Source organism: Salvia hispanica, chromosome 3, assembly GCF_023119035.1.
Source record: "Salvia hispanica cultivar TCC Black 2014 chromosome 3, UniMelb_Shisp_WGS_1.0, whole genome shotgun sequence".
Lineage (NCBI taxonomy): Eukaryota > Viridiplantae > Streptophyta > Magnoliopsida > Lamiales > Lamiaceae > Salvia > Salvia hispanica.
The window spans coordinates 14837563-14853665 of NC_062967.1; the positions used below are offsets into that span (position 1 = coordinate 14837563).

The window sequence follows — 16103 nt, forward strand, 5'->3', positions numbered from 1 at the left end:
TAAACACACACAAAATTTGATCTTTTTGTTAAACTACCGATAGCTGTCTGCTCACATATTTTGCACAAATGACTACAGGTGGTAATGTTCAGGACGGCCCCGGCTCAGCAAGTCGCAGTCCGGAGCATCAACGCAATGGGCTACCATGTATGCAACTGATGACTGCATCTAACACTACCTCTTCTTGAAACTACCAAACCCGTAAGCCATTAAAGATCGTTTGCAGCATTCATCCCCCTCTTCCGTCACTCTACATTGGCTGGCTGGCAAAAACATGCTTCATGCAGTTATCGACATATAGCACCACCCATCTCTCGCCAGTCAGATATTTGATCGTACAAGAAGATGCAAGCCTTCAACTTCAGAGGATTGATGGTTGAATGAACTTTCGAGGAATGGGTTTGGATCACAAGTTGCGTCTACTCGGCTGGAGTTGTTTTCCCCATTTTCTTAACGAATACATGCAGCCAGCAGCCGAGAATAGTCCAAGGGCAGCAACAGAGGTAATAGTTGAATTTGCAATGTAGTGATGACCTCTCTGCAATGCCAACACGGTAGCAACAAATCCATGTCAAGGAAAAAATAGATCAATAAAAGGAAGTACAAAAGGAAGGAAGCTATGCGATTTAGTTCAGACTGCAAAAAAGGCAATCGAAAACCCCAAAATTTCACATGTGCATGAAAATATGTAAATGTATAATATGCCCTCCTAAGTCCCAAGGAAGATACACATGACAGGAAATTTCATTAACTTTTATCAATTTCAAGTCATCTTTAGAATTCTTTCGGAAACAATTTTGTTAATGCAATTTTGTACCCAAAGAGACAGGTTATAGTGAACAAAGTAGCCTTTCCATAGTAAAAACATCTAAACCCATTGATTCTATTATAATTATGTTTACAAATATGTGATGTGGAAGTAGAATATACCAGGACCAGAAGAAACAAGATTGCTGCATTTGCAGGCATGAGAGATAAGCTCATCATTCCACCACGAATTTCATTTGGCAGATACCTGCAGGGGGTAGTTAGAAGGATAAGATTGCAAACAACACTTGTGTTCATCACTCGAGATCAAACATCAGGCGATAAAATAATTCATCACTGAATGTCAACATAGGGTTCATAAATAAGTAGAAAGTAATGATAGCTTACGTTGTTCTCAGTCTGGCAAGAAATGGCAAAACCATGCCCAGGCAAGTTTGAAATAAGCAGAATAATGTTACCAGAAGTCCTATTTCCTGAAATAAGGAAAACCTTAAACCAAAATACTACAACAAGAAGATTAAACACAACATAGTTAGCTGTAAGAATGAGTATGAAGTTAGCTCACCTGATAATCATAGGCCACAATAGACAAAGCAATGCCCATTATGGTGAATGCATACATTAGGTATTCCTCTGTCCGAAGCACTAATGGCATGTGGAAGAACCATGGGAATCCAGTGCTACCAAGCATCTTCGAACCAAGCAAACAAGGATATATCAATCCCAAAGACACCTCCCTTCCATCAGCCTGTAGCATAATACTGGTCAAACAAATTTTTAAGATCTTTTTACATAGTTAATAGGAGTATAATAAGAAACAATAGCAATCAAAAGAAAGTTTTCAAGCAAATACACCATAGTTAATATTTAGGTTGAACCAAAAATACAACTTAATTGTTGAAAAGAAATTCTAGCAAGTGTCAACTCTCTATGCATGTGCGAGCATTATAAGACACACACACACACACATATACATTAATATACATAGAAGAACATATGGCTAGATCATGACAAAAAGAAACATATGGATGATCTAGAAAATCCAGTATCTATGCGCTGCAGATAAATTCTTTATCATAAAAGTCAAATGACCTCGCAAGTTTCACAATTTTTTCAAGATACTGAACACTATCAGTACCATCTATTTTTCTATGACTCCAAATCCATAGAATTATAAAAGGAATAAAAAATGTGCACCAAATTAGCAAACCCACAAATTGCACCTTGCATAACTGTGACATCACAGGCTATAATAAAAGTGTAGGGGACAAACTGATGCCTTCATAATCATACCACTATAGATGGGGCCCAAAGAATCCAAAATGCTGCAACAGAAAAATACACGCTAGACTGTGCCCACGACAAGAGCCATATCCTTTTATCTGCAAAATGAGAATGCATTGTTACTCACTAGAGGATTTTGAGCCAAATGCCAATAACAGAAGTTCCTCTTATAATTCCTTAAGGTTGCAAACCCAAACATATGCCATGAAGGAAAGAACATGCATTTTGATATACCACAAATAACATGTTTGTGAAACGAAACACGATAATCCTTCAAAATCGTTGTTTGAGGAGCTTCTTGCCAGCCTCGAGTGACAAGACCAACAGCAAGAACAGCCAAAACTGCAGCTCCAATCCACAAAGATTTAATATTTCTGATCACATTATCATCAATAAGATAATTTGCAAGTGCCTGGCTTCCGATAAAAGATGCAGACTCCAAGAAAGTCATCAGCCAAAACATGTCATTCAGTACCTCTTGCCTCTGCCCAAGCTGCAAAACATAAGTACTATCACCATCATAGCAAAATATAAAAAGAATTAACATAAATAAATGATAGCCTTAAAAAAAATCCTAGACCAACCTTGTCCTGCTCAACAACCATCCATGCCTCGAACCCGAAGGAAAATATCGATGATGCCAGTGAAAGAAAGATGCTTGTTAACCAAAAAGTAGAAGTTCCAAAGACTAGCTTCCATAAACTCACCAAAAGGTGTAGCAAGAAAAACAACAAGCACAGCTTCTTGTAACCTCTGCGCAGACAAGATTTTTATAGAAGGTGAGTAATTACTCAAAGCATTCGCAAAATTGTCACAATGTTCAAAATATCCATACTTATAAGGTAGTTTCCAGATGTACAACTACAAAAAAGACTAATTTAGATTTCATTTCCTGCAAAATTGAGCAACACATTACCATCCAAACACACACAAAGAAAGGCCACATCTTGGCATAACTATTGAGTGACCATACTTACAATAAATCAGATAGCACTCCGATGAAACTCCCGATAAACAGAGAGACCGCAAATCCAACGGAAATAACATTCAGCAATTGATCTTTACTGAATCCATAAAACGCCAACTCGTATTCTCCAAACGCAGCCCATAAACCCTCCATCACTGTCGACACACAAATAAATTTTGTCAGCCAAAGGGGGAAACAAAGTAGAAGTTAATTTAGCAGGAAATAAACCTACATTACAAAAACACAAAATTGCAGTGACCTGAGGAAATAGCGAAGAGGAGGAGAAATTTGCGCTGGAAGCGGAGAAGAGAAGCGGAAGACGCGTGATCGAGCACATTTGCACTCGATTTGGCGGGCAAGCAGAAGATTGAAACCACAGAGAAGATGAATAAGAGTATATAAATTGATTTGTTTGGTTCCCATATATCAGATTCAATCACAACCCCCATTTTTTTACACGGATTGTCGCATGAATGTTGATTGGTGAGCTCACAATAAACGGTAAATCCAGTCGAAAATCGTGGTGAAATCAGAAGAGAGTATTATCAGCCGGGAAAGAGTTGTGGCCGGATTGAACTAAATTCTGCGTCCAAATCAAATTGACAGAGCATAAACTGAGCACGAGACTTAGTAAAATGGTTGGTTCCTTCTGGTGAAAGTTGTTGAATCCCTGTTAATAAAAATTACTACTAATTTACTGAAATACTCCCCCCGTCCCACACTTGTAGTAACATTTAGTTATGACACATGTTTTAAGGAATTGGTGGAGTGTGTAATTAATGAAGTGAGAGGTGGAGTGAGATGATGAAGTGTGTAATAAATAAAGTGAGTTGGTTGAAAGTGGGTCCCTCTTTGACTTTTTGGTTTTTTGTTTTTGTTTTGATTTATTTTAATATAGATAATGACATTTGGGTGTAATTTTAGTGAATAATGGGGTAAAATTTTATGTGCAAATATGGTAAATTCTAAATGTTACTCCAAATGTGGGACGGACTTTTATGGCAAAATATTACTACAAATCTGGGACGGAGGGAGTATATAAAATTTATATAATTAAATTTTAAAAAATAACTAAATTTATTGAAATATATAAAATAAATAAAATCTAGATTTAAATAAAAAATATGTTATAATCCGTGGACCAAAATGTGCTTATGTTTTTTCAATCATTATATTGGAGTTATCGTGTGTTGATTCCGGCGATGTATATAAGTTCAGAAATTCTTGGGTGCACCTTGATTTGGGGGTTGCTTGCGGGTGAGGAGTTGGTCATGTCTACATCCACCCAACTATGCTTGGCTCCTTCATCCTCAATAATCATATTAAGCCGTATGGCGTATACATATATGGTATCGGCTAACACATCCTTGAACGATTGCGAACCATGTTTGGAGTACGATAAAACATCTTTTTTAGCTAAATCATGCTTCCGCGACGAAACAAACCCTTTTCGATTTGTTGGACACGAAAAGGTCTTGACAAAAATCGACCACCTAGGATAGATTGCGTCTACAGGGTAATATCCATTGTCGCACCAATATAAATTGAGCTTAAAGTTTACAACGAGCACACATATTACTTTAGTGGTCAAGATTTGATTGGCTTCCATTGCAATTTGACGTTTTACATCCAACAAATAAGTTGATGGTTCGAATTATCATCGAAATAGATGAAAAACCATTATTGATGCTATTTAAAAAAAGTTAATCCATGCCACAGGCTACATGGGTTGGGGAGAGGTTTCACTCAAAAGTAAAGCAAAACAATCAAAGGGAATCATCCACTCATAATTAATGGATACATAAAGTAATATTGCAAAAATATACTCTTAATACACAGAAACTGGAAAACTCCAACATATACGAGGGTTATGTTATGATAGCTAGTTATAAAACAATTCTTGTAACTGACAAATGATCAAAATATAAGATCACAAGGGTATCAACGGCTGCATTTGTTACATTACCACAAAGCTATGCTGTGTTTTGCGAGCAAGGAGGTTGAGCTATTGAGTTCGGCTCCTGCTATTCTCTGCAGCCCTTACTTGCGAGAAATACGGATGAGCCTACAATAAGATTAGTCGAGCACAAGATTAGAGTTTGAAAAAGAACATACCAACAAAAAGACATCAAGATAGGTTAAAAGCCATTTCATAGCTTCATCAAACAAAGTTTATCTTGATATCAAAACATAAGTTAAACTCACATTTTCAGTTTTTTTAAAAAGGTCAAAAAGTCGGATTTTAAAAAAAATTAATTGCATGTAAATATACAAAGTATGCCCAAATTTTTGTTTTCTGCAACAAAAATGCAATAGAAATTTTCAAAATGCAGGGGGCAGAGTAGCTCAGTCGATGAGTACTATAAGTTAGCAAAGCAGTGAAGAAATACCATAGCTTCTCTTGCTGTGAGCCTATCTTGATGATCATATCGCAGGAGTTTATCGAGGAAATCGATGGCCTGTCAGAGTAAGACAAAATTTCTAAATTTGGAAAAAGAGGAAATTGATTTATGAATTTCATTTGTGTAAGTAATTTTGCTTAGAATTTAAAAGGTTGAAGAAGGAATGAAAGAACAAAGCATGACCTCTGGTGACACAAGATGCTGATTATCTGAATTAACAAACTTCGACCATGGTTTCCTGCTATGCCTGAGAAATTGAAAGTAGTTAAATGGAAAGCATCTAGTTAAGTCACAGCCAAAGACCAGCTTTCATCTAAAATATTTTACTACACATAGGATGAGTTAAAAGTTTAATTTGGATTCATTTTGTAACTCTTAGCAAATAGCATACCTTCCAACAAGAGCTTCTAGTTGAGGATCAAGCTCCAACCGGTATTTGTGTAGATACGCATTTAACTCATCAGTCCCAAGGACCTGGAGGAGAAAATCTCAAATCAGATGAGTTACATAGGAGATCCACAAACTTTAAGAGATTGTCAGCTGCGCCACTATATTACTTTGTGTCTCTATTAGTACAACCCATGAGTGTTTAAATATATGGGAGTTGAATTACATACAATGTCTCAAATACTCTCAATGGGCAAGCCAACGTATTTACCTTAGCGATTTTTACAAGTTGATCCTGGTTATCATGTCCATAGAAAAAAGGTTCTTTCCGAAAAATCTACATAATCAACATGAAAAAAAGATAAGGACAAATAAGGAACAAACATCGATGGAACTGATAAAGTGACCCATTCAATTATCTAACCATCCCGGCAAACATGCAACCCAGGCTCCACATATCCAAGGAATAGTCATAGTCTTGCAAGTCAACGAGAAGTTCTGGACCCTTGAAGTATCTGAATCAATAGAAGAGATTTAACATAATCATATCAACCAGCTAACAGTTTCTGAGTTACATTCCAAACAAATACAACCTCCGAAATCTACTACTATTAACAAGCAAAACTGAAATGAAGAACGTAATCCTTCCGATAATCCATACTCTGATATGCTAACTGAGTAGCAAGTAACACCCAATTGGAGATTGGATCCACCAAAATCCAATAAAATAAACGGGAAACGCATGCCTGCACGGTTCTATGCTAACAACATACAAAAATTAATTTAATCCAATATAGAATACAGAGATTAAGTCATTTATATTGGTTTCCGTAGAAAGTAAATCAAAGGTAGGGCCAGCTAGGCAGGTAGGGTATCCGGTCGAAATAAGTATTCATGACCCTAAAGTTATTATAGGTATGATACGACTGAAAGTGAGTAAAAATGAAAATAAGCATGTGATGTCATCCAACATATACAAATATAAATTTGTATATGCACTAAATATATGAAGTAACGGTACTTAACCTATAAAGTACATGCACTTTCATGATCCTGGGTTTGAAATTCGAATCATACAGGGCACAATTACAAGACCATGAAAGTGCAGTTACCTTATATGTCAAGTGCATTTACTCTATACTCTATAGGTTAACTACAGGATTCGTAATTTTACGAAAAAACAAATTTTTACCATAACCCTAACTATAAATGAGCTAGTTAGTTCTACTTATGGTCTCCAATTCCTAATTTCCTATGTTTTTTCTTCACAAACGCAAATCCAACTGGAACAACCTGTAAGGAAGAAAATTCAGGAAGGATATTGTATCCATCTGTATCCTAATGGCATGAGTCGTCTCTGGAAATGAGAAGTCAGAGCATCAAATGAAAAATATCATACTAAGGATAATCAAAAGGAAACATGAAAATAGTAACTCAACAAATCTAGTTAAGAAACATGAAGAAGGAGAAGAAAATATATAAAGGAAAAAATCACTACCAATTACCCTAAGAAAATAGCCACAATGTACCTTGAAGCAACACGGACATTATACTCCTTGCCAGGATGGTAAAATTCTGCAAGACCCCAGTCAATCAAGCGAAGCTTTCGCAATTCATGGTCTATCATCACATTATGAGGCTTAACATCTCTGTGCATTATTCCCTGAGAGTGAGAGTAATCCAGTGCCTACAAAGTAATCAATGACAATAGGATTGAAATACTATCAAACAAGACAAGTGATAGAGACCACTATTTAGTTATAGTTATCTTTAGTATTTCTGTAGTTTACTAATTTAGGGCTAAGTTATCGAGGGCTGTAATAAAATAGTGCATTGGTGAGTGAAGAAAGAATCTCACATCAAGGGCAGTGTTAGTACAAGTAATGATTAATATATCTGATATCACTTTCCTTTTTGGTTCCTCCCCCCACTAACATATGGTGGCCCCTTTCTCCACTAAACACACTTAGTTTTACCATACATTTATTAAAACCCATGCCGAACCCAAAGTGATACACTTAGGAGTAATTGCACTGTAAATGGAGAAAGTGAAGGTCATGTGGTGGAGATGGTATATAAATTGATATACTACAAGATAAATCCCTCATATAAAAATTATAATACATTTGAAAAAAATCAGTCAGTGCAAAGCCACCTAGCCTGTAGCACATGCACAAGCACCCTCCATATATGATAAATAAAGCCAACCGATGGTGGGGGTTTCTAAGGTACATCCTAAACAATATATAATCTTTCTTAACATAAGAAGTTTATAAGCATATTTTCATGAAAATATGTAGCCACTAACTGAAAGGTCAAAAGTATGAAATACAAGATTTCGTAGGAAATTGAATTTTCATTAATATGACATTGAAGCATATCCTCACCTTGAGAAGCTCATATATGTAGTAGCGTATGTCATAATCGGTTAATGTGGGGTACAGAACTTTGAAATCTGTACTATTAACAAATTCAAATATCAAGCTAGGAGTTTTAGAGTGCTGATCTCTAACAATGTCAAGGAGTTTGACAACATTGGGTCCCCCACATAGGTTCTGCAGAATTTTGATCTCTCTTTTTATCTGCACAGAAGTTTACAAGAAAACATTATAGACACAACATTGAATCACGGGACATAAATATGTAATTGGTCCAGTTACATGAAATTTTTTATATTTCTCATCGAAGAAGAACACTTTGATAGATAACCAAGAACATCAGAAATGACAATGAAGAAAAAAAAAATGAAATGAGATTGTAGAAGAAAAAAGTTATAAAAGAAGCTATAAATGGATACTTTCAGCAATGTAGAAAAGCATACTTTTTCATGCAGTTTCCGTTTACAGCTCAAACAAATACTTAACGAGTATGTAAGACAAAAACTTGAAACTGTGCACAAGTAGTACTATCCAAGTACAGCAATCTTTTTTTACATGAGGAAGATTCAATTTCATTCAGTTTAAAGATAATTTCGATCAAACAATTGGAGATGGATATAAAATCCACCATCAAAAGTCACGTGTCAGGATAGGTCAAATCTCCAAAGAGCATAAGCACATTGAGAATATGTGAATTAATCACTGGCCCCCATTAAGAGGATAAAAACAAACCTTTTTCTTCTTAACAGGCTTCAGAATCTTGATTATGCACCTTTCATTGCTATTTACATTTATGCCTTCAAAAACTTCACTGTATTTTCCCCTACCGACTTTACGAACAACCTCGTAATCATCCTGGTCTCTGGAAGCATATAGGAAACAAGTTAAAACATATTAATAAGTGCTCAAGGCCCTAGTGTTCGATAAGATATTTCTTTCAAAAATAAAAATATGAAACTTCTATAGAGCCACATTGGCCCCTAATTCTTCAGGCGTAGATAAGAACAGGTTGTTGATTGTTTTCACCCCCAAATGGATTAAACATTCGTTCTTCTTTTTCCATGTAGTAATACACAAATAATCTATGTTGAATCATAACACCTTATCAGAATAAGAATTGGGAAATTGCAAGATGAAGAGTAAGAGATGCATTCCTATACAATCTCGATATTGCAGGGCACCATTTTCTTTTTCAAGAATGATCTCATAACTAAGAAACAAGTGCAACTCAACTGATAAGATGCCTTTGAGTCATTTCGGTGAGTGCATGTGGATCTAAAAAACGAATGCTCTCCAAAACTGACAACGAAGCCCAACTCAATTAATAAGCCAGCTTTCGAGTCATTTGGGTGAGTGTGTGTAAATCTAGAAAAAGATTATCTTCAAATTCTTTCCAAGGTCTCATATATTGATTAAATTACCTTCACAGCTGAGTTATATATCATTACTTGGTTATCCAATACTCAGGAGATTTTAAGCACACAAGCACTTACTCGATAAGTGCCCCGAAAGCCACAGTCTTCTTTCGTGTTCAACTTAGAATATATATTAGGCAAAGAATTCACCACGGAGCAAACACAAATATATTCAAATTGAATGAAATAAAAGAATTTAAAATGCATTTACCAGACATATTAATTTGCTCAAAATCTTCCCATTAACAACTCTAGCTCAAAATCCTTACAGTTGAACATTTATCACGAATCATCCCCATTGGCACAAAATTACCGCTGTATAACTATAAAATTAGGTGGAAATAATTGTAATTAACTACTTACCCCCACTGAACAGTGAGATTCTCGTAATCCCAGTATTCTCTGGGACGCAGCACGTTAATGTCCGCGTATACCCGCGCTTTCGACATCACAGTGGCGCAGATCTCCGACGAGAAGGCGTCGTTGGCCTTACTTACAGCAGCAAAGGAAAAGGCCGAAGCGGACGGTTGATTGTGGAGCTGCGCGACGAGGGCGCAAAATAGCGAGATTTGGAGCAATAGGGCAGAGAGGTGCGCCAGCAGCGTCGATCAATTGCAATTGCTCGTTTTTTTTCTGAGCAACGATCGGGAACGATGATTAGCAACTGTTAATTCAGTGTGGATTAGAGCAGATAAATTGCATGAAATCACAGAAATTCGATTCGATCTGAGGGGAATAAAGGAATTGCAGTATCGATTTTGTTTGGAGGTGTGGATGAGTGATAAAAGATACAAGGAAATTATGGTTTGATTAGTACTCCCTCTATCCCATTAAAAATGAAACATTTTCCTTTTTTGTTTGTTTCATTAATGAAATGTTTCCTAAAATGGAAACAACTCTATCTCTACTTTTTCATCTCTTTTACTTTACTCTCTCCTCATCAACTCACAAAAAAACACTACATAAAATCTTGTGCCGATTCCCAAATGTTTCATTTTAAATGGGACGGAGGGAGTACGATTTATCCCAATTTACACAATGCGTACATACTAAAAGAGCTTTATTTGTCAATTAGTTGACTTTTTTCAATTTGGACAATTAGTTTCTTTAGAATAATTTTTTGCTTTTCTAAACTTTAAAATATTTAATTATACTACAAATAGTTGTTTTGGACTATATGTTGCCCATTACGTGTGAATTTAATTTTACGTGGACTATTACGGTATCAGTCGGTCGAAGACTCCACACTAGAACATTACGGGAAACAAATTCTTCACACTTGAGATACCAAAACCTCCCAAATTTCAGAAATCCTGCAAACCTTTGACAAATTTCTCACTCGTTACTTGAATCCCGACCGAGTGGATAAAGTTGGTGGTGGTCCTGCAGTTGTTGGCAGTAGGCGGATTCCCACGTGATCCCAGATTATTTGCATCATTCTGAGTGGTTGGTGGTCTCCATTCGTTGTGTCAGGAAGCTATGTCTTTTGGTGGTCCACAATATGGGGACGAACACCAATCCAGAGAAAAATAGTGGTATGATATCCTCATTGTGTTTTGACTATTTAATTTGATCGAAACTAGGATTTTGTTCCAGTTTATTTTAATTCGCAGTTCTTGACTTTTTAAATAGAGAAACAAAGTTCAGAATCCGATATCACTATGGCATGAGACTATGATTCTTGATGATAAGTTTGAAAAGTATGTAGGAAATACAATAATTAAGGTAATTTTTTAACCGGATTTGTTTGATTTTCAAGAGTTGGACCAAATCTTAATATGAAAGAACTAGGCAGGGACTTTAAGCTGATGGTATGCACATGATGCTATAAAATGAAATTGTATGATGCAAAGCATAAGGCAATTGAGTTGTTAAGGAGTTCTGTATAAGATTATTAAACTAAGATTAGGAAATGCCTTCTTAAGTTGATGATTGGGATTTTTGTTCAAGTATATGTACATGTGATTTAGTGATTTTGAGAAACGAGTTCCATATTTTTTGTAGAAGGATCATTAGCTTGGATGATGTCTTCTTGAAGAAAAATGGGAACAGCCAGATATTCCCTATAGCTTGGGCAATGATTGAAGTTTAAAATACGAGATGTTGGAATTGGTTCATCAACATTTTGGCAGTAGAATTCGGTTTTAGTGAAGAAGTTGGCATAATTTCTATTAGTGATCAATAGAAGATATACTTTTTTATTTAACACTAATGTGAAAGTTATAAATATTTTTCTTGTTTTTGACACTTGATTTTTGTAGGGTCTTGAGAAAATTGAAGCATTGGCCCCACCTAGCATAGAAATTGTGCAATGGGCATTTATGCAAAATGGAAGAAGAGCCACAAAGGATCTGTCTTGAATAGTCTATTATGCTGGTTAGGAGCACATATGTAAACGAATAGAATTGCAACATGGCATGCATGGAAATGGAGAAGGAAAATGACGTAGCGTTTGTCGACATAATGGATAAGAATCAAACTAGATTTTGTAAGACCTAATAGTACTTGTGCAATGCTCTGATTATTTTAAATAATGTTTGTGAAAGCTTCAATGATTATATAGTTAATTCTAGAGTTAAATTTGATTGATATACTTAAAGGACATGAGAATCTCTTTGATAGAATGAAATTAGTATTAGGATATCTTGAATCATTACTGTTTGTCGCTAGCCAAACGGAGGTCTTGCTTGAAGGTCCGAGGTTTGGAGACGTCCCCGGCCCGACACTATGAAATGTTTCAGTTTTGAGCCTTAATTGTTGTATTAGGCCTAGTTCGTCTCTTGTACCTATTTATATAGAAGTAGAACACAATAACTTTGTATCTGTAACCGCAGTCATAATACAATTTGTTTTCCGTTCTTGCTCGTGGATGTAGCCAACACATCGCTGGTGAACCACGTAAATTCTGTGCTTATTTACGTTCTTTTGTTTATCGATTACACAATTTCCCTATTTGTCATAACAATTAGATTAGACTAAGTTAGACGAAATTAGTTCTTATACAGACAAGTTGTGTCCGAAGATTAGGAAAAAGCTCGAGGCCTTGAATTATGAGGGGTGGACATTGTGAGTAGAGATGTCAATCGGGCCGGCCCATCGGGTTTCGGGCTGGCCCTACTCGGGTTGCGGGTTAATCGGAGTGGGCTAATTGAGTTGTGATTTTTTTCGGGTTATAAAAGTTCAACCCTAACCCTAAAAGCTCGGGTTTCGGGCTAGCCCAACGGGTTAATCGGGTTACTACCGATAAGATTAACATGCGATCAATCAAATAAATAGTGATGAAAATTAGTTATATTCATAAAATGTAAAATATTTAATTATTATAAATTTGAGATATATGCTCAAACTCAATCATAAACATGATCAAATACTAATTTTTGAGATATTTCGTGAAATTTTAATGCATGTTTTAGGAATTTAAATATTTTTTAAAGTGAATTTGAAGTTTTTAATTATTTATTAATTATTATATTATTAAAAATTTAATATATAATTTTTATATTTGATACAAAATTGAAAGGTATTTTTTTAGTTATTTTTACTCTAAAATTAATCAATGAAGTGTTGAATTAGAAGTAAAAAAATAGAATAATATAAACTTTATCGAGTTTTCGGGCTAGCCCATCGGGTTTTCGGGTCTGGCCCTAACGAGGCGCAGGTTAATCAGGTGCGGGCTAATTGGGTTTTAATTTTATCGGGCTAGAACCCTACAAATTTGACGGGTTATTCGAGCCTGCCCACGGGCTACATTGATATTCCTAATTGTGAGACTAGGGGTAGGTAAAAATACTGAAATACTATTATTACGCACTTATCGTATTGAAAAAATATCAAATTTTCAGCATATCGTAACTTTCGGTATGGTATGATATCGTACGGTAAAATTTCGGTATGATAACGGGTATGAATATTCTTACACTTCGGTATACCAACCATCTCTAGTAAAGAAAATGTGTGTTGGACCAAAGAAGATTAGGAAAAGAGACCCTTTTGAAAATGATTCATCTAGACCTGTGACATACACTGGTTCTTCAACTAGGATTATGAGACAGCGAAAACATTCCCACATTATATACACATGTTATGTAGATGTCGACATATATGGTGGGAAATCAAATACACATCGGTTAAAATCAAATAACAAGTACAAACTTGAATAGAAACGATTTATATAAGTTTCAAGGTCAATGCATGGAGAAAATCCAATCTCGAAGGTCTATGTATGGAGAAAATTCTTCAATAATAATCGACGAACCCTAGATAATCGAGGAAGAAAATCTTATAAATATTCAATTCTTGATTTAAACGTTTTCAAGTACAAAATGATGTCTTTTTCGGATACAAAAATAGCGCCATTTGCTTTAATTATAGGCCCATGTAAGTTTTTAGATCAAGCACAAAATCAATTTCTTCAAAAAAACACAAGTTCGAGTCAGATTGAAAAAATTACACATATCCTCAAAGTTTGTAAGATAATTGAATCTTTTGTTGAAGTTTATAGGAAAAACCGAAAAGTCTCAAACGTAGTGATTTTAGCAGCTATTACCTTTTTTCTTTAAATTGACATTTTCGAGGGTCGAAAAACACGATCCTATTTTTGCATTGATGGTCGTGGTTTCTCTCACCCTCTCTGATCTTTTTCAACGAAAATATCAGATTTACCGACGAAGATGTATTGCACACACTACACACTATGCACACCCTGCGCACACCCTGCGCACGCTATACACACCACACACACCACACGTACACAATTTCATTCCATGTATTCCTTACATTCACCAAGCACAAGAATGGAATGAGGATTCCATTCTATTCCCGTCCTCATTCCATTACCATCTCCATTCCCTTCTCCTTCCATTCCATCATACCAAGAAGACTCTTACTAAACAAAACAGTTGAGAAATGTTCCCTTGACATTCCTCATACGAAAGTTGCCACGATAATCCAATATCCAACCATTAGGCCAAAATGGAAAAAATAAACCAAACAAAGCATGAAATGTCACGAACATTTATTTCTCGGTCGACGGCTCATCAATGATCACCATCTACAATATCATGCTGTATATGGCGTACCAGCACTGGGATGGTGAGCTCCGGCGAGCTGAGCTGTGGCAGATGACCCTCTGTAGGGACCACCTCGACGATGGACTTCCCGCCGAGATTCTGGTGGATATACTCGGCCACCGCGACCGGCACGGCCAAGTCCTTGGAGCTTTGGATGATATGGCACGGTACAGTCACGCGCTCGAGGAAGTGCCTCAGGTCGAACGTGAATATCATCCTGAACATGCTCAGCGCTATATCCGGCCGCATGCTGAACAGCGTCCGGCTGAACTCCTGCACCGCCACTGAATCCATGTCGCCCCCCACCACCAGGGGCGCGAACCCCGACACCCACGACTTGTAGTTCGTCTCCATCGCGCCACACAGCTCGTTGATGTCCTCCTGCTCGAACCCTCCGAAGTAGTCCCCCGTGTTCAAGAACCTATCAAAATTAAAGCTTGAGCTAAACTGTATCGCATTTATTTCCCCCGTGTTCAAGAACCTATCAAAATTAAAGCTTGAGCTAAATTGTATCGAATTTATTTTAGAAATAAGTATAGATACTATAAGAGAGTTTCTATTTATTGAGATACCAAATAGAAAATAAAGGATCTAATATCCTAACTATTAAAAAAATTGAAAGAATTATAACTATGAATATAATCTACTATAATCATTCCAAATCGTGTATATGTAGGATTCGTTCTAGTTGAAAAATTATATTGAATTTCACTAACTTAGTCTCAAATCAATATTCATATGATATTAACTTAAGAGTAAGTGACTAAAATTTAGTACTACTAATGAGTGATAGCATCCAAATCTACTTCCTTCGTCCCCTTATAAAATTTTGAAATAAAAACAATTAATTGTAATTAAAATGACATTGGGAGACACCTTGGGGAGGCGGAGAGCATGATGAGCTTGTGAAATAGATCGGGGCGGAAAATGGAAGCGATGGCGCCGGCCATGGAAGAGAGCGAGTGGCCGACGTAGATGCACTTCTGGACTCCGAACTCCTCCAAGATGGCGAGGAGGTCGTAGGCGTAGCCTTCAAGGGTGGAGTAGCGGTCGAAGTCGAAGTAATCGGGATTGGTGGTGCCGGCGCCCATGTGGTCGTACACGATCACCTTGTAGCAGTCCACCAGGTGCGGGATCAGGTGCTTCCACACCGACTGATCGGTTCCGAACCCGTGCCCTAGGACCACCACGGTGTCGCCGCTGCCTAGCACGCGGACGTTGTGCGCTTCTGCGATCGAGCTCGCCATTTGCTTTGATTTTAATTTTTTTTTTTTTCAATTTTGTTTTGTGAATCGGTTTGGGGAAATGGAGGAATGGTGAGTTTGGGATTTGTGGCCTAGTTTTGGCTGTAGCGGGAAGGCGGTGGCTTTTGCTTTAATAAAAGTGATGATGCTCCGTCAGAATCTTTTCCTTCGATATTTTTAGCAATAGTG

The 16103-nt window shown here is 36.7% G+C and overlaps 3 protein-coding genes across 5 annotated transcripts; all 3 read right to left on the reverse strand.

The window, feature by feature from the left end:
* Nucleotides 1-3660, reverse strand: LOC125211875. Of its 2 annotated transcripts, none has more exons than XM_048111826.1 (9): nt 3279-3660; nt 3030-3174; nt 2637-2805; nt 2287-2545; nt 2062-2150; nt 1334-1516; nt 1156-1241; nt 931-1015; nt 1-538 (listed from the first exon to the last, which is right to left on the reverse strand). In XM_048111826.1, the coding sequence occupies exons 1-9, from the start codon at nt 3466-3468 to the stop codon at nt 407-409; spliced, it is 1338 nt and encodes a 445-aa protein (XP_047967783.1). In that variant the 5' UTR covers nt 3469-3660; the 3' UTR covers nt 1-406. The 2 variants fall into 2 exon arrangements, with proteins under 2 accessions (XP_047967783.1, XP_047967782.1); XM_048111825.1 differs by having other exon boundaries at nt 2275-2545.
* A 1112-nt stretch (nt 3661-4772) lies between these two features.
* On the reverse strand, nt 4773-10383 carry LOC125214514 (casein kinase II subunit alpha-2). The gene is made up of 10 exons (XM_048115572.1): nt 9965-10383; nt 8919-9048; nt 8196-8390; nt 7338-7495; nt 6233-6323; nt 6080-6145; nt 5813-5895; nt 5605-5668; nt 5410-5478; nt 4773-5084 (listed from the first exon to the last, which is right to left on the reverse strand). The coding sequence occupies exons 1-10, from the start codon at nt 10048-10050 to the stop codon at nt 5025-5027; spliced, it is 1002 nt and encodes a 333-aa protein (XP_047971529.1). The 5' UTR covers nt 10051-10383; the 3' UTR covers nt 4773-5024.
* Nucleotides 10384-14499: 4116 nt separating this feature from the next.
* On the reverse strand, nt 14500-16039 carry LOC125211038 (probable esterase KAI2). Of its 2 annotated transcripts, none has more exons than XM_048110715.1 (2): nt 15547-16039; nt 14500-15151 (listed from the first exon to the last, which is right to left on the reverse strand). In XM_048110715.1, the coding sequence occupies exons 1-2, from the start codon at nt 15915-15917 to the stop codon at nt 14638-14640; spliced, it is 885 nt and encodes a 294-aa protein (XP_047966672.1). In that variant the 5' UTR covers nt 15918-16039; the 3' UTR covers nt 14500-14637. The 2 variants fall into 2 exon arrangements, with proteins under 2 accessions (XP_047966672.1, XP_047966673.1); XM_048110716.1 differs by having other exon boundaries at nt 14500-15091; nt 15547-16037.
* Nucleotides 16040-16103: the final 64 nt, after the last annotated feature.

What these genes read in the sequence shown, in the direction of transcription:
- LOC125214514 (XM_048115572.1), bottom strand. Translation starts at nt 10,050, where the DNA reads ATGTCGAAAGCGCGGGTATACGCGGACATTAACGTGCTGCGTCCCAGA. An exon ending in ACATATATGAGCTTCTCAAG is followed by an intron (nt 7,496 to 8,195) that starts GTGAGGATATGC and finishes ATTACTTTGTAG; the next exon opens with GCACTGGATTACTCTCACTC. An exon ending in AGCATCTTGTGTCACCAGAG is followed by an intron (nt 5,479 to 5,604) that starts GTCATGCTTTGT and finishes TTACTCTGACAG; the next exon opens with GCCATCGATTTCCTCGATAA.
- LOC125211038 (XM_048110715.1), bottom strand. Translation starts at nt 15,917, where the DNA reads ATGGCGAGCTCGATCGCAGAAGCGCACAACGTCCGCGTGCTAGGCAGC. An exon ending in ATGCTCTCCGCCTCCCCAAG is followed by an intron (nt 15,152 to 15,546) that starts GTGTCTCCCAAT and finishes TAATTTTGATAG; the next exon opens with GTTCTTGAACACGGGGGAAA.
- LOC125211875 (XM_048111825.1), bottom strand. Translation starts at nt 3,468, where the DNA reads ATGGGGGTTGTGATTGAATCTGATATATGGGAACCAAACAAATCAATT. An exon ending in CTTGCCAGACTGAGAACAAC is followed by an intron (nt 1,016 to 1,155) that starts GTAAGCTATCAT and finishes TACCCCCTGCAG; the next exon opens with GTATCTGCCAAATGAAATTC. An exon ending in TCTTGTTTCTTCTGGTCCTG is followed by an intron (nt 539 to 930) that starts GTATATTCTACT and finishes TTGGCATTGCAG; the next exon opens with AGAGGTCATCACTACATTGC.